Source organism: Alosa pseudoharengus, unplaced genomic scaffold, assembly GCF_046254945.1.
Source record: "Alosa pseudoharengus isolate Yale_2024_CS ecotype anadromous, Long Island Sound unplaced genomic scaffold, YU_APseudo_1.1 YU_APseudo_1.1_scf_2, whole genome shotgun sequence".
In the NCBI taxonomy this organism is placed as follows: Eukaryota; Metazoa; Chordata; class Actinopteri; order Clupeiformes; family Clupeidae; genus Alosa; species Alosa pseudoharengus.
This window is the reverse complement of record NW_027468663.1, coordinates 22,092,264-22,109,799: the sequence shown is the minus strand read 5'-3', so window position 1 is coordinate 22,109,799 and position 17,536 is coordinate 22,092,264. Positions and strand designations below refer to the sequence as shown.

The window sequence follows — 17,536 nt, the reverse complement described above, 5'->3', positions numbered from 1 at the left end:
TAGTAAGAACCTATTTCTTTATAATAACTAATTTGATATCTCAGTTATAAGAATAATTCTAACCAATAGAGAAAGAAAACCAATAGTCACTTTTGTTAATACTGTTTATTGGCCAAGGCTGCAGTGTGCAGTATGCAAAGTTAGTTAGCCTAAGTCTATTGGGCTAAAAGTGGTTATTTTGTTTTTTGTAACCTGGTTCGGATCAGTAGCCTACTTGTAGTTTTTGGTTAGCAGTTCAGTTGCTTCAAGCAATGACATTAACTTAAATGGGGTTAAAGCATAGAGTGCAGTATGCTGGTCGGCCTGTACTGTAGGCCCATTGATCTACAGTAGCACCTGTTGATTTCACACATTAATAAAATCGCCACTAGGTGGAGGTATTCTTCTAGAATATCACTTGACTAAAAGTTGTTTCACTATGCATCAATTGCATTACTGTGAGGATGAAAAGTAAAAAATGTTACACTGACATACACTCAAAATGAAAAGTTTACAGTTTAGATTGACTATATTACTGCTTGTTGTGCACGGTACAGTGTCTACCAGATGACTAGGCAATGCACATTTCTCGAATTTCTGGAAGATCAGTGTCCATCCTTAGGGGAACATGAACACACACTTGGGCTACTTTCTGGAATGGCCATTTCATGAGTTAAGACACCATATTTTAGATTCTTGGGAGTATATGTATATGGAATGAACTGGATATGAAACATGTCCTTACAAGCCTCTCATGAAATGTTTGCGTATGTCTGGAATACATCAAGCCATACCAGGAATAATATTTTTTTTTTTTTTAAATCCATAAACAAAAACACTTATCGATACATACCACAGAAAACTACTGGTGATAAAATAGCAATGACAATTGTGCCCAAGACAAAACACAAAACAAAAGCACACTTAAGTGTATCTATATTAATCATATATCAAGTCAGCAAGTAATGAAATCCAACAACCGTAATCTTGCTCTAGATCTACTGGCACATCAACCATGTTCATGCCCGAGAGATTGCTCATTATAAACATGTATAGTAGTTCAGAGCAGAGTCATATAGAACTGATCCCTTATGCAATAACAGTGTCAAGGTCAAAGGCTCTTTTGGTTGCTTTAAGACTTAAAACAGTAATTAGATAATTACTCACAGAAAATCCAGCATCATCACAAATTAGAAAAAACATAATTAATAATAAATAACATTGTCCAGAGGACAATATATTAAGTGAGCTCACTATACTCCAGTGGTTCCCAACCTGTGGAGCCGGGACATCAACCCTAAATAACCAAGTAGGGTACTGGTCAAAGCTGAACTACATCCAAATTCATTGGAAACTCACACTGATTACCTTGTGGGGAATCACATTGCGTCTCCAAATAAATTAAGAATTATTTACTAGTCTCTTCAACAAACTATTGTGAAGCAATTCAGTATCAGCCCTCAAACTGCTTCCACCTTTGGATCTCCACACACTCATTATTCTCTTCTGGATTAAATCTGGATTATTATTATTGTGTAGAAATTAAACAATTATTTTCTTATTTTTTGTTTAAGGGGGCTGCCATGACATGTCGGGGAACCACTGGTGTACTCTCAAAATGGGTAATTTTTTTTTTTATTCTTTTTTTTTAGTGGTATAAAAGTAGCAGAATGGCAGGGCAATGTTAACAACATTACAGTCCTTTGTGATTTGCTCTCTTTTTCATCCTCAGTCTGACCGTGAGATCAGGTTGTTCTTCGTGGGCTGGAAGAAGTTCTCTACAATGGCATCAACAAGCCTATCCAGCTCTGCCTTTAGCTGTTCCACATCACTGAAAAATAGAAGAGAAAAAGTGAGAATTATTGCTATAATATGTTTTCAACATCTAAGGCAGAAGCTGAAGACTTCATTAATTACATTATACTTGGACACATTTGAGACAACAGAAAAACATGGTAGTACTGTTTGGACTGTAGTATGCAATAAGCACATTGGTCATTCCGTGTCAAATCAGATAAGGTTGTTGCTGCACTGTCTCTAGAACCTTGTGTATATCATGAATGGGCCCAAAACCAAATCTCCCCTGGCAAATCGCACCCCACCCACCCACACATATCCACACCCACACCCACACACACACACCTATTCCCTGGAGCAGCACACAGCTCAGTGTAGTATTTGATCTTCGGTTCAGTTCCACTGGTGCGCATGGTGGCTACCCCACCATTAGCAAATGTGAAGGTGACCATCTGACTGCTCTTACTGGTGGGCAGAACCTGACAGACAGAGAGGGATGACAAAACAATACATTTGATATGTTTAATAAAGGCATATGCTCTATCAGAGATTTGACCCTAAGATCAGGAGGGAAGTATGTAATGTAATCGTGGAGAAGGCAGGTGGATTTTTGTATTCATTGAAGATCTTAATATTTTACTTTTATTCTTTAAAGATAGCTTATGGATAAAGACAAGAAAGCATTGTAGGAAGGAACAAAAGAAGATCTAATAATGATAAAACCTCCTCAAGGCAACTAACTGCACATTGGAGTGACAAATGAAAGCTCACAGCTGTGTTGCTGGGCTGGCTGCTGTCAAACCCTGTGGTCAGGTCTCGCACTGCAGTGACAGATATGCCCCCACATTCCTTAGGATACGTGTTGGGACCGCTGAAGTTCCTCAGCCGCTCAAAAAGCTGACTAATAGTCTTCTGATCATGGCAGATGAAGTAGGAGTTTTTGGTGATGTGATAACCGTACCTAAAAGGATTAACACACACACACACAAAATAAATAATATTTACTGAAATAATTACTGAAATATTGAAAATGTGTTTGGAAAAATATCTTGTTTCTCAGAGTGCTGAAAAGTTTCTTTCTCAGCGGCAAAAAAAAAAAGCATGGCTACCTAGCCCATACCTCAAATGAACATCTTGTTCTGTACTGTATGGATGACCATGTAAAATCAGAACTAGCCTGGTTTACTGTATATGTACGTATGGATGACCATGTAAAATCAGAACTAGCTCGTTCAATATGTACGTATGGATGACCATGTAAAATCAGAACTAGCTCGTTCTATATGTACGTACTGTATGGATGACCATGTAAAATCAGAACTAGCTCGTTCTACAGTATATGTACATATGGATGACCATGTAAAATCAGAAATAGCTTGTTCTATATTGTATGTACGTATGGATGACCATGTAAAATCAGAACTTGACAGCTGGCATGAGTGGACAAGAAATCACACATTGAGAGGAGGAACACATGAGGGATAAAATACATTTCAGATGTAGTGTGTCACGTCAATCATTATAAAACAAAAAGACAAGATAAATACTCACTCCTCATAGATAGCCTTGAGCTGTTGAGAGAGTGTGGTGTTCTGGGTTGCCAGGTAGGAGATGAACTCTCCTGCGATGGCTGCTGCACTCACACCATCTTTATCGAGCACTGCGGGGCTGCACATGTAACCTGCCGATAACCATTTAATACAAACTTAAAACTGAAATATTTACAAACATGAAATAATATTTCACCATGAACAGTAAAGATTTTCCTTTAAATACTCTTACAATTTGTTGCATAAGGACTTTAAAGATTGGGTACCCTTTTTCCAAGAAGTTATGTTTGGTATTATATTTACCATCCCCCCTTCAAATCTAAGAGCCCAGAGAAATAGAATAACAAATAGAACCACAACCACGTAGTTAAATCTAATGTGTATTTAAAAACAAATAGTCTACTATTGGTCTTACAAGCACCTAGTGAGAATGACAAGATGCTGCACAGTATATGTGGCCTGTCTTGTGTGGAGGTTCAGGTTATGTACAGTTTTGTACCTATGGCCTCTTCAAATGCAAAAAGCACCGTTTTCTCCTGCTCCAGCAGCTCCTTGGCTCTGTTCCCCATCCATTTAAATCCGGTGAGAGTCTCCTGAACAAGTGAATCAAAGAGGAAGAAAGTTAAAAGACCAACAGGGGGTAGAGCAATAATAGAGAAATGAAAACGATGTGGGATGCTGGGGAATGTTTCTTAAAAAGTACCACCACACATCATATTATGACAGCTAAAAATGACCATAAACCTACAAATCAGTGGTACATGCCAACAACAGAAACACACTAATATTTGTGTGATATTGACATGTAAATAAATGTATAATTCAAGTATATCCAGTTGGTCATTTAATTTGTTTTATCCTGTGTTTAAAGAAAGCAGCTCCTTCACATAAGCAATGAAGAAAATATGTTAGTACACAATTAGCTAGTAGACATCGGAACTTCTTACACTGTACCTCAAAATGGAAGCCTTCTTTAATGGCGATGGCTCTTAGAATCTTAGAGGAAACTGTGCTGGCCAGCATGTAGACGTCCTTCACAGTCTCTTTCAACTGGGCTGCTTTCTGTTGCTTCTTCCAGCACTGAAAAACCCACCAGCCCAAAAGAGCTCCCAGCTCATTTCCTGAAAACACTCTCCAATGGCCACTGACAAATTGAGAAAAGGACAAAGGGAAATAAAAATGTGCAGACATATTCATTGAAATGTGTATTGAAACCCTAAAAATCTGAAAGCCAAAAAAGTTTTTTAGTTGACGATTACATGATTACATACAATGATACATTACAACATCAAAATCCCTGTTTGCTTTTCTGTACTCAGTTCAGCCTATACAGACAGACAGACACACGCACATGCGCACAAACACTCACACACACACACACACACACACATGCAAAAACACACACACCTTGTCTGCTTCTCAGCCACAGCCAGGCGATCTGCATCAGGATCATTGGCCAGCACAACGGTGGCACCCTCCTTGTCAGCTAGAGCAAACGACAGAGTCTGCGCATGCACACAAACAAACAGTAAAACGGGTCATGATCAATTTACAGCAACTTGTTGGACCTTTAAAAGACGGATATGATCAAGTACCACACCGAGAGCAAGGGGTGTATATATATGTACAGCCATAAAGCCAGTGCAATATACAGCTCTCTATGGGGAGAGCACATTTCTACTCACTAAAACCCCTTCTCCTTCCTCTGGGTTGGGGTATTTAACAGTGGGAAACTCAGGGTCTGGGTCCTTTTGCTCCTGAACTGCAAATGGAGGTTGAAGGTCAAATGCCTTAAAGGCTGCCTGCACAAATGTGTGGCCAACACCATGCACCGAGGTGTGCACAATCTTCACCTCTGACTTTTGATTGATTTCTCTGTGTATGGGAAGAAAATGAGGTTTTATTCATAACAGAAAACAACTCTAATATTGATGAATCAGATAGGGAAAAGACAGGTGATGGGGTTATCTTTTTGTGTTTACCTGTGAAAGCAGTGTTTCTGTATTGCACTGAAATACTCGCTGTGGATGTCCTGGTAAGGATCTTTTAGTAATGGGTTCTTCATGGCTTCTTCTGTGTTCCAGGACTTGGACCATGGCTCCAGGCTCTTTTCTATTGCAGTGGAGATTCCCTTATCATGGGGTGGGATGATCTGGGCACCATTATTCCAGTACACCTAACACAGAGAAATAGCTCAATGTAGTATCAGACTGATCTGAATTCAATTTATTTGACAATAATCTGTCACATTTCTCTATCCCTCTGTTTATGTGCATAAACAGGAACACAATTCAGTTAGAACTAAACATGGTGAAGCAGCTTTTAGCTGCTATGCGGCTCAGCTGTGGAACCAACTTTCGGATGACATCAAAAAGGCCCCAACTGTAGCCAGTTTTAAATCTAGACTTAAGACCAAACTGTTCTCAGATGCTTTCTGCTAACTGTGCCGAGTTACAAATTCTGAATCTGCCTTGATAATTATTCTACTTTGTCTTTTATTACTTTTTTTTACTACTTTTGCCTTTGTTTTGCTTACTAATTATTCTTTATTTTTTAAATGATTTTACCTTGTTTTATGTTTTCTTTTTATTATGATCTTTACCTTTTAACTATTCTTTGACTATATTGCCCTTCTATGCTTTTATTTGTTTTTATTGTTTGGTTTTGTTTATGTAAAGCACATTGAATGACCTCTGTGTATGAAATGCGCTATATAAATAAACTTGACTTGACTTGACTTGACTTGACTTGACAATTCCTGAATTTCCCCTTGGGGATCAATAAAGTATCTATCTATCAATCTATCTATCTATCTATCTATCTATCTATTAATCAATTCTAAATGTAATCAAAATATAAAAATATTGAGCACCTTGTAGCCATTATCCTGCTTGGGGTTGTGGGAGGCTGTCACCATGATCCCAGCACAAAGACCGAGATGAGACACAGTGAATGGCTGAAAGAAAACAAATAACAACCTCTAAAGCACAGTAGAGGAAATGTGCTGGTCAGGAGGTACTGGGAGCCTGGCTGGAGGGCTATGGATTAATAATTCCACCGCCATGCTATAGCCAGTGGACAGCACTTGACTGAAGCCAATTCAGTCATGGAGCACTGCAAAGTTTGTAAATGTTGTCATGCTTTAGTGTTTGTAACTACATCAAGCCTCTTGAAGGACTGCCTATAGATGACTCAAAAAGGCTACTTATCACACATGTGATCCAGTTTATTCTATAGCAACTCTGTCAGGTTAAGATCATATGACTAGGAAGGAAGGCAATTCCACTAGAAACACTTTACCTTAACATTTACTTTACTTAACATTTCACAATCTTCAGATACAATTTGCAAAGCCACTGTAAAGTGCTGTTCGATACATGCTGCTCCAAAACAGGTCCGGAACATCAAACTGCCCCTCCCCACCTCACAGTTAAAAGTGAGAAAGTGATTTAGTATCTTCTCGGCAATTTTGCGTCTAACGTTATTGCTAGAAACTTTTTTAACATTAACTTGTACGCATTCTTTAAAACTATCACAGACTAAAATGTTTTTAATAAAAGTGACTCGACCCTAGATTTTCCCAAGATGCATTAGCAGGATCAAAGTCTTGTCTGTCAAGAGCTTTTGCTATACTGAAATCACACATGGATCTGTTGGCTAAAATTGCAGCCATGATAAAAACCTCTGTTAAAAACTCTAGAGCAATTCTACAGTACAAAAAATACTTACCACAAAAGGTGTGGGTGTTATGTCAGAAAATAGGTAAACGGGCACTCCTCTGTTGATGAAAACCGTAGCAGCGAGAGTGGCAAACCTCTTGCTACTGCCACCACTTGGGGGATGAGCGCGGGCATCGAACCCTATTACTACCCCTTTCTCCTTCAGGTCTGGAAGACTTCCCTCCAGATAGCTGCAGAACCCCTAAGAAAAGCACAAGACATGAGCAACAGTCTAGCAGTTTCTACAGAGGTACATTTTGTGTATATTGTAACATGCATACCACAAAAATAGGAACTGTAAAAAGGTTGCTATCTTCCTAAGGCAGTTTCTTCACATTTTCCCCGTTTTTGGGGGATATACTGTGAGGTAAGGAGGACTAAATTTAAACAAACTTTGGCCCCTTTCACATATGAAATCCGTAACAATGACCTACAGTACCCATATCTCCCAGTAGGATCATGCACATGGCTTTAAATTAGCAAAATGATTTTGCCTAGTAATTCAATTATCTTTGATTCACACTAAACTAACTTAGCATACTAATACTAATGTAATATAATAAATAACCTGTTTGGTGCAAATGATGGTGACATCATATCAATCACCTGAGTGGTTTGGATGATGGTGAGGTCGTTCATGCGGGAGACACCAGGTCCCATGGGGGCCCTCAGGCCAGCCGTGCCGAACTCCATCCGAGCCCCAAAGCAAGTCTGAAGCTCTGAAACAGCCCCCTCTTTTAGCAAGCCCCTGACGGCAGCAATGGTCTTTGGATTCTGATTCAATAAGAAGCAAGTTGACAAAATATATATATATATATCTTTTAGAAGAAAAATCAGACATTAGTCATTGGGGTGAATATAGCATGTAAGGAAATCAGCATTTTGCTAATAAATGTGCTAAAGGTACACGGTTGTCTCCGCTGAGTGTGGTGTGATGAATGTCATGTTTGGTATTGGTTTTGGTTATGGATGTAGGTGGTCCTAAAAACCTATGAGAAATGAAGGAATGACAAATTCAGAAAACAATGGAAAATTCTCCTCATTCACTGTCATCATCTTTCTGCCAGCCCCCAAAGCTTTTCTCGTGACAGAAAAATATGCCTCATTGTAGTGCAATGTAACTGAAGGCATGTGAGGTCTCTTTAGCCTCCTCACCTCCATTCACACACAGACCTCAATTTACCACTGACAGAGCATTGAGTGTGTGGAACCCACCTAACCTCATCACAGCCAAAGGGGGGAAATCATCTTATTTGCTTTCCAATTTTAGTTAATCAGCAACCTCCTACTTCCCTTTAGGCTCTGAGAATGTCTTTCATGTGTCCAAGAGGATCAGATGCCAACACAGCACGTTACTTCAATTAAGACATTGTAACATGCTCATGTGGTAGTAATAGGCTACCAGCTAGACTTCAGCTTTTCCATGCTTTACTATCAGACATGCCGAACGCACAGGACGCTGAATAGGCTATTATTAACGTATTTTTTCTTTTTCTTTTTATATGCTGGCAACCTGCCAACATTCTGACTAGCATTAAGCCTAATAAGGCCAAATTACGTTTCCATATCGGGGGTCATCAAAAGCCATGTACCCTTATTTCCAACCCCACAGTCATGCCACTTCAGCAGACTTTGTCGGCTATTACACAACGCATAGTGCAGAATCTGGTGAAGTAACGTTAACTCAGACGTACAACATCGGACCGACCGAGTTGCTTGCAAATAAGGTGTAACTTAGTGAACTCCTTAACCTAGTAATAACAGTATCTCCTTAACGTTACTATAGTTGAACAGTTAGCGTTACCTGCTTCGCTCTCAAGTCAAGCAGATAAGTTTTGACTTACGTCACAAGGCGACATCTAGCTAGCGACTCACGTTAACCTTAACACAGAGTTGCCTCTTTGCTAGCTTGTTGCAGGTAAACAAATAACCGCTAATAAACATGTGTTGTTGCACTTTATCATCAGCTGGGTAGAAGTTACCAAGCATCACCTAGCTAACGTTAACATGTTAGTTTTCTTTTTTTAGTTAACGTTATCAGACCTAGCAGCAATAGCATAAACTCTACCATGCCATATCCTACCTTGTCAAATTGCAGCCATTGTTTGACAGCATCGTCCAGGCTAATGTTCCCCGTGGTTGGCAGATCGTTCTCCATATCGTTTACTTTCTTTACAAATAATGTTTGGTACTGATTGGCGCACTGGTATTCAGTGAAGACGTACAAGAAAGGCCGTTCACACACCTTGTGCGTGTAACGCTATAGTTCATTCACCGGTAGGTCCTGTCACTTACACTGACTCACTACGGAGTGCACTCTGATCACGCTCGCGGAAGAGGGAGGGCACTCGCTTCTGGTCATTGACAGTGCTTCTGGCCTATTACAGCTAGGCACAGCAGCAGCATTATGTCAGCTGACTACCAGAATACAGAATGACTAGGTTATCCCATCATTGATTTCCCCCCTTCCCTACTGGCAAGGGTATATTCCAGGTCTGACAACGACAGAATTTATCAGGCTCAAATTGTGGGATGTGGATCAGGTAGAATGAAGAATTATACACGGGCCAACACAGAGTCCCGACTTTAACCTCACTGAAATTCATTGGGATGTGATGCATAAGATTTTACTGAGTGCTTTGACTATCATCAATACGAGATCTTGGCAAAAAAAAAAAAAAATCCTATTCTGGATGAAAATGAATGATTCATGATTTTCATGAATCTCGTAGAGAGGTGTAGCATGGGTACCATGAAGGCCTGGCACTGTATAAGTCCAAGTTATTATTGTTATTATGGGCCATGGAAGAATCCATTACGTTTAGGATCTACATCACAGGGCCAAAACACAAAGTTTAGTTTTGGTTTCACTAAAGTTGTGAGACACGGTGTTTGGCCTTGGTAGATGTCTGCTCTGAGTGTCCATCTATTTCCTGTCATTTTCTGTATGATTTCTGTTCAACGCAACCAATTCTTATACTCCCTGTGGCACAAGACAGGCAAAGTAGGCATCAACAGTTTTCAAATATTTATTTTAGGCAGTGCCGGTTCTAGCTTGGATTTTCATAAAATGATATGCGTTTGCATAATAATGAATGTTTAGAACAACAAACTAGTCACAATGTTGATTACCTGATTATACAGAATTACTGCTGATACATGAATGCAAAGTATTATATCCTTTTATATTATTCTTGAACCCCTTAAACATACAACAATCCTATAAACTGCAACCTACATTACTAATCATGATTCAAAGTAACTTTTCTTTAGCCACAGCGTATAAGGAAAATTGTAAATCCACCACTGATTTTAGGCACATCACTGCATGGCAGTTGTCTGTTCAAAGATTATATTTTTATTTTTAAAAATGTTTTGGCACATTGACAAAAAACAGACCAACAATATCTAAATACTGATACTTCTCATTCATAAGATATGGCAGTGCTACAGGTGAGTCCTATTGCTTTTGTCCATCACATTGATGGAAAGTTTCAATTCTGCAACAGGCAGTGCTTCAGCTCTGCAGCTGGAGGTAGGTGATTGGTACTTTTCCTTTCTTGTTATCTCGCTCTCCCATCAACCAGTCAGAATCCATGTCAGGCACACTGCTCACAGTTATCACCTAAAAAGTCAAGTCAAGTCAAGTCAAGTCAGTTTTATTTGTATAGCGCAAATAAAAGAAAAAAAGAACAAACATATAGAAAAAAAACAGACAAGTATAATCCTAAATTCCTAAATCCATGTGGGCTATGGTGGTATAGTGGCTAAGGAACTGGACTTGCAATCGGTAGCCAGAAAGTCGTGGCTGTACTCTTTACAGTACATCTGGCCCTTAGTACAGATAAATGGAAAGGGAAATGTATTTGACCTTACTTGAACAGCCATCATGCTGAACCATGCATTCAAAACAATTGGGCCCTGTTTACACTTAAATATAAGTATATTACGCACTGTCAGGGTGTGCAAATACTGTTCTGGCTTAATGAGATACACACCAGAGTGGCCTAACAAGCTGACTTGAAAGGAGGATCATCTTTGAACACCACATCTTTGCTTAAAATGTAGGAAGTTGAACTAACCTCATCGGCCAACAGAGAGAGCTCCGAGTTGGATGCAGCACTGTAATTGTAGAGCACACGGGCCTTACATGTGCCATTGGAGAGGTGCAGCTCCCTAACAGAAGGGGAGGAGTGGCCAGAGACAGGAGGTGGCAGAACAGTGGCCCCTGATTCTGTGGAGGTTAAGGGTGGAGAGGAACCATCCAGGGCAGCATTCACGGAGGGTTGATTGTTGTTGGCACAGAACACAGACGAAAAACTAGAAACATGAATGAGAGATTTTTTTCAGGAAATTTCATGAATTAATTCATAGAACAAGGATCCATAGAAAAGGGATACTGCAGTGACGTAGACTATTTCAAAATTATAGTAGATTTGGTATATGGTATATAAAGTACATAAGACTACCACAGTGGATATGCAACTTCACTGTTGAATGAATACTCAGTCACCTTCCCAATTGTTTCTGCAGGTTGCCCATGTACAGGTGGCACTGTTCATAGTATGTTGTCTGAGTGTCCACAAAGTCAGTTAAACAGCGAAGATGGTGTGTCTGTTAGAAAGATTTGATAAACCCAATTAGCCTTATTATGGGTTGAATATAAGGAGGCATATCTAAAACGGTTACCAAAGTTTGGAAAATGTTCACTTAAGTTTGAAAGTTTTAAGAGCCAGTATGGACAGCCAGTGATGTATCTGCTGACTCCGGTCACTTACATGAGTGCTGCTGAGTCCCTCCAGGAGCAGCCGGGTCATCTCAGCCTGTCGATCAAACTCACTCTGGGAAATCCTCAGCTCTGTCTCTGCCTGACACATGCATGAACAAACCAACAGAGTAAGCAAGACTGAAACAGTAACAGCCAACAGAATTGTAGATGTGAAGCGGAGCGTTGGCATACTACACCCCTTATGGGTCTAGTGTCCATGGGAACCCAGGTTTGTGTCAAGCCTCAGGTCATTTCCCAAACCTACTTCTAATCTCTGTCTCCCACTTGCGTCCTATCTGCTTTACTATCTACTCTCCCATCAGTGGGCTACAGCCTAGAAAACTCTCATTGTTTGGCTGTCAGTAGTATCCATTAGCATATCCTATCCAAGCACATCTCAAAAGAGCAACTTTCAGCGGATCCACATTTACAAGTTGGTAGAATTCAACACAAAATAACACCCAGTGACGACCAAGACCAAAAGTGGACAGCCACAAATGATTCCCTATTTCAAAGGCACCATTCAGAATTCTAATCAAATACACTTTTTAAGGAACTGCATTATTAATGCCTACAATAGGCATGAGGCACAGGGACTAATTTAGCCCATTGGCAGTTCTTGAACGGTAACCACTTCTTACACCTAGCACCTTTATAGAGTATAATGTCATTTGTCAATGTTAAGCGTTGCACATAGCAGAAAGTGAAAAGCACTAGCCTAGAAATCTAGACGCACCCTAGCGGCTAGACATTTGCTGCCAGGTCTAGTCTAGCAACTCTCCGTTGGCTTGTGAGCTGGAAAAATTAAACTTCTATCAGGCCAATCAAATCGTGTATAGAGATGTTAGGCGGGCTTAACATAATGATTGATGGCAGAGTTGCAACGGTTTGGCTTGAATTCCCTGCTACTTGAAAACAAAGAAGATGGATGTTGCTGTTGGCGAACAGCGTGACACGAGTTAAGCTTTTTTTAAGTTGGCAAAAGTTTGAACTAGCCAACTAGCTCTGCTGGTGGGAAAACGCATGGGACTCAGGCTGTCCTATAGCATGCAGAGGGAATTTGAAAGACAACCGATTATCATGCCCCTCGGACTGAGCACTGCCAACGGTGAGTGCCCACTGCCCAGACCCTATATTTTAATGGCTAGAAAAAGCACAGGAAAGTGTTCTACAAATGAAAATGGTCATAGTAGAAAGGCGTGTCATTCCCCTGCAGTATTATTACTACAGTGAATAACAATATTGTTATAGAATGTAATGAATGTATAGAGGCATCTCCTCTGCAAAATATCTGCACAAAGAATATGTCTCCATAGGTGCAGAAGTGAGAGAAGTCAGAGATATTTTTATTTTTGTGTTACTTTGCCCTATGAGCTCCCGATAGACACCCCATCATCACCAGAACTAAAGAAAATAGCTCTCACTCTCTCAAACTGCTTTGACTGTTTGGGTCCAAGGAGTTTAAAGAGAAAAGCAACAAAGTCTAGAGACACTCCTAAAATCACTTACCTGTGACACCTCCTCAGCCCACATCTGATGCGCATTTTAGATAAAGACAGACACAAGTTAAAAAAAGCAACTTCCATTACCACACTTTAACTACATCAACCTCAAAGTAGCCTCATGTAAGCAGAGCAGTGCCAAGTGAGAGAAGGGATATCTTGTCATTCACATCAACAACAATACACAAACACCACAAACTCACTTCACAGTCACAAAGTGGGATATTACTTTGATTCATTGCCACACATAGGCTACAAGAGACAGACAAGATGAATCAATGTATAGTGCTGCTGTTCTCCAAGACTCTGAGCATGTCATTCTAACATTTGGCATAGCAAGTGCTGCAACACCAGTTCAAATATCAACTCCAAACAATTCTGCTTTATGATACGCAGCCTGACACAACCAGACGGTACGTGCAGCACCAAAGCATGCATACAAAGGATGTGGATACAAACCACACATACTGTTAGGCTGTTAACACATCATATAACAGGACTAAATGAAGCACATGGGATCTTTTCAGTCACAGTACTGAGTCCATTATTACACATTACACGGACTCCATTTTTACCTACAACTACAACTCAACCAAATAGTAGCTTTTGCTGTGTCCAACATTTAGAAAACAGTTCCCTGGTTGAGGACAGCAGGATCAATATAACAAGAGAATCATTTGAATTTCAAAATTCCAACTACTGAAAATGTATGCATTTACTTATGTTAGACTAGACCAATAACATGGACTGTGCATCACAAAACAGACTTGCTTGATTCAGGCTCTTTGGGGATGACTCACCCCAGACCTCTGCGCAAATCTGAAGGTTTTTCAACATCCCAATCAAATTATATATTCAAGATGTGTTTGGATTGATTCTGACATTGTAACTGCCCTCCACACAGTAATCCTTACTACCCACATTTAGTTTATCACCGTAATCTTCAGTCTGTAAAAGGTATAAAGAGTGTCATCTCACTCGCCTCTAGTACTCCTAGTGGCTGACTGCAGCATAATGATGAGCAAAGAAAAATACTCATTTCTCATGTGATTCAATTAAAAAATGTCTTTCCTCTTATAGCTATTTGTGTATGTAAAAGCATGACACAGTGATGACCATACTTTGAAATCCTCGTCTTCATGAGGCTAAGCTACAACTAACAATAGAGCCAGCGCACATGTGTTCTGGGTGGAGGAACCAGTGCAGAGTAGACAAACCTTAAGCCATCTGACATGCAAGAAGCTGAACATGTAGGAAAAGTGTGCCACATACTCCTCTCCCAGTGGAGGGGTGGAGTTAAGTTGCTTTTAGGACGGCATCCAGTCGCAAGGAGACAGGAGATAGAGAGTAGGAGAGTTTGAGATGCATGAAAATATAAAAACTGCAAAAGGTCTCTTTCATGTCTAAACTGGTATTCAGAAATTGGTGCCCCATACTGCCCAGAAAGATCACATAAAATCAACATAATGAATTCTTTAAATATGTTAAATTCCAGCATGGAAAATGTGACCACCCCAGTGATGGGAAGAGACAAGCAGAATTAAGCAAATTATGAAAAGATATGTTGTCTACCAAAATATTTAACGCTGATGTTTCAGACCATGAAAGCTTTGGGACACTGGTTCACTGAGTTAAAAGAAATCACTGTTATCTACAAATCTGTTTAGATATGCCTTTTGTAACAGTCATGTTCAATTAAGGTAAAATGTTAAATCACAATAGCACGGAATACAAAATACTGTGAAAACATCATGGAACAGTTTGGATAAAAAGAACCATTTTACCTTTAGTACATCAACAACATCCTTATATTCAAATGTGAAACTCACTGTAGACAGGGTATCTTATACTCAAATGTAACACTCACTGTAGACCGGGTATCTGCTTCTTTGGCCTTCTTCAGACGTGTTTTAGCAGCATCCAAATCCAAGCGTTTATTCTGCAGAAGCTTGCGCTCCCTCTTTAGTGGGGAGTGAAATTGTAGATCAATAAGTAAGTCAAGCATAACTCCAATTGAACATGCAATGGCTTTCTAAACAGTTATGATACATACATACAAATAACACTAAACAGCTGGCTGACTGTGATACTGATCGGCAATATATTTGGTGACTGTGCTGTAAAAAGTGCTGTGCAATTTCATGAAGCACAAAATGTTTAGCATATTTAGGTTGTTATTGCCAAAAACAGTAACCAATATAAACACACCATGAAACGAAAACTATTTTGAATATAGTTCTATGATAGCATAACCTTGTCTTACTGCAAGAATTTTACAGTCCCCTTCGATGAAGTTCCTCAGAGGTGTGATGAAGTTGATGGCCAATGACTGGCTATATTCTCGCTCAGCACTCCCCAGTTGCTTCTCAACCTCACCACACTTGACTAAAGCATTTCCTGTAGTGAAACAATATTTCAAAGGCAAAAGCAAAATAACTGGCATAAATCAAAACCAGTTTCAGAAGAATCAGCACAAACAGACCATGTTTGGGACATCACTGTGAGAATGCCTTTATCTAAAATCTGCAGCTAGCTCAGATTTACACTGAGGTTTCATGTCATGTTTGACAGCCTACAATGAACATGAATCTGTTAGCTTTTCCATATCTTCCTGCTTGATTAAATGGCTGATGGTTGCTTTATGTTTGTGCATGTATCATTCTGTCATATTATGAAATGTTGGAAATATTATGGATGTTTCTGCCCACCTAGTTTCAAAAGGACTTGTTGCTGCCCTGGACTACTACAGAGTGCATACAGTATACACTTGCACATTATGGTTCATTTTGGAGACCATGTCTTTCCAACTTCTCCGCTCTCAACTTGCACAGTGTAATCTAAGAACCTGCGGCGCACCAGTCCTCTCACCATATGCTGTTCCAGGACCCAACTCATGTCCAGAGTCGATCATGCATTCTCCAAGCAGCTCAAGGTTGTTTGGCCTCACAGGAGGCATTTTCTCCAGTTTCTCATACAGGAACTCCTCTATTCTGACATCTGTGTTCACAAAGGTTCAATTTAGGCTCAATTTAGAGAGAACATACAACATGGCACAAGACCTGCTTGGAGTGGATCTATTCAAAGTGCCCGAGTTTAAGAGCAGATGGCTAGCCCCGCTAGTCCCTACTTAACACTTAGCTGGGATGACGCCATTGGGTCAGTATAGCTTAAAGGTAGCCTGTTTCTGCCACAGCTAAGCATTTACGGCAAGGTAGTATGTATAATTTAACATTATGAATTCGTATAACTATGTCGAAGTAGGCTATATACAAGAAATGTCAGCGACGTGTCAAGTGTAAACTTTAGGAAGATCAGACTACTCTTACTTGGATTAGGTTGTAATAAAACTTCAGTTTGTTTCATTATTTTCTCTGTCCATTGCTGGGTCGCCTCTGCCTTAGTAAGAAGGTTCTCCAAGTGGCCATCCAGTTCAGTTCTTTCAGCCTGTCCAAGAACCTCCTCTGTGAACTGTACAATGTGAGGTCGTTATGGCTTGGTTCACTACATGCTGAAGTGGTCTTACACATACTGTTATTACAGCGTTAACCCAACATCTTATCAGCCTGTGTAGCTTACATTACGCAAACATACCCAAAGTAGCCTAAATACAGCGCTATATAGAGCCTGTCTCCTTTTAAAACCGCATAAAGGTCAGAGGGTCTTGGTATCAGAATTTATAGTGCTACCTGAACTGCACGGCTGAGTAAAGTACCAGCGTCTGCTGCCAATCTTCTGACATCGAAATCCATGTTTGTTTACGACTGGGACCTCGATTGTTCGCAACGGCTAGGCCTGATCCTCTGAACGTGGAATGTCTACAAGCAATCCATACACTTTGCAGTACCGATTGAAAACGTTAGAAACAATCAGTGTTGTGCATCAATGTTTAACACTAACACTGTTCTCTGTCATCATCTGTTATGGGGTTGGACGTCAGTCAGCTACATGCGACTTCATTGGTTGTCACTCCTTTGGCGACATCGTTCAACCATGATGCGCACAAGGAAGACATTATGCCGCGTTCGAGACAACTCGTAATTCTGATGTGTCCGCCCAACTCGATAAATTGCACTAGAGAGCCACTTGTATTAAGGAATGTGTAAAAGATCCCTCGGCATCGAAGATTCGGACGAAGCAGTGAGTGAAATAGACCTCTGAAGTTCGCCTACAAAAAAGCTGCCATATTTGAGATCCGGTTGCGATTTTTCCTATAAGAAAATA

The 17,536-nt window shown here is 40.0% G+C and overlaps 2 protein-coding genes across 3 annotated transcripts; both read right to left on the bottom strand.

Annotated features, from left to right (window-relative positions):
- Window positions 1–113: 113 nt before the first annotated feature.
- On the bottom strand, window positions 114–9,356 carry pgm2 (phosphoglucomutase 2). Its single transcript, XM_076294196.1, has 13 exons — window positions 9,129–9,356; window positions 7,652–7,819; window positions 7,056–7,247; window positions 6,199–6,282; window positions 5,309–5,502; window positions 5,012–5,201; window positions 4,734–4,831; window positions 4,281–4,470; window positions 3,826–3,919; window positions 3,328–3,457; window positions 2,548–2,737; window positions 2,122–2,255; window positions 114–1,810 (listed from the first exon to the last, which is right to left on the bottom strand). Exons 1-13 carry the CDS (start codon window positions 9,201–9,203, stop codon window positions 1,708–1,710), a joined length of 1,842 nt encoding a protein of 613 aa, XP_076150311.1. The 5' UTR covers window positions 9,204–9,356; the 3' UTR covers window positions 114–1,707.
- A 704-nt stretch (window positions 9,357–10,060) lies between these two features.
- On the bottom strand, window positions 10,061–17,269 carry LOC143134092 (endophilin-B1-like). 2 transcript variants are annotated; one of them, XM_076294194.1, is made up of 10 exons: window positions 17,002–17,269; window positions 16,642–16,783; window positions 16,184–16,312; window positions 15,579–15,712; window positions 15,183–15,275; window positions 14,533–14,619; window positions 11,824–11,913; window positions 11,559–11,659; window positions 11,128–11,365; window positions 10,061–10,670 (listed from the first exon to the last, which is right to left on the bottom strand). In XM_076294194.1, exons 1-10 carry the CDS (start codon window positions 17,062–17,064, stop codon window positions 10,563–10,565), a joined length of 1,185 nt encoding a protein of 394 aa, XP_076150309.1. In that variant the 5' UTR covers window positions 17,065–17,269; the 3' UTR covers window positions 10,061–10,562. The 2 variants fall into 2 exon arrangements, with proteins under 2 accessions (XP_076150309.1, XP_076150308.1); XM_076294193.1 differs by lacking the exon at window positions 14,533–14,619 and having other exon boundaries at window positions 17,002–17,265.
- Window positions 17,270–17,536: the final 267 nt, after the last annotated feature.

Excerpts from the sequence above, each read along its gene's own strand:
- pgm2 (XM_076294196.1), bottom strand. The coding sequence starts at position 9,203 with ATGGAGAACGATCTGCCAACCACGGGGAACATTAGCCTGGACGATGCT. Across the intron at positions 7,820-9,128 it reads AATGGCTGCAATTTGACAAG|AATCCAAAGACCATTGCTGC; the intron begins GTAGGATATGGC and ends TTATTGAATCAG. Across the intron at positions 1,811-2,121 it reads TGTGCTGCTCCAGGGAATAG|TGATGTGGAACAGCTAAAGG; the intron begins GTGTGTGTGTGT and ends TCTATTTTTCAG.
- LOC143134092 (XM_076294194.1), bottom strand. The coding sequence starts at position 17,064 with ATGGATTTCGATGTCAGAAGATTGGCAGCAGACGCTGGTACTTTACTC. Across the intron at positions 16,313-16,641 it reads TTTATTACAACCTAATCCAA|ATGTCAGAATAGAGGAGTTC; the intron begins GTAAGAGTAGTC and ends TTGTGAACACAG. Across the intron at positions 11,366-11,558 it reads CTGCAGAAACAATTGGGAAG|TTTTTCGTCTGTGTTCTGTG; the intron begins GTGACTGAGTAT and ends TCATGTTTCTAG.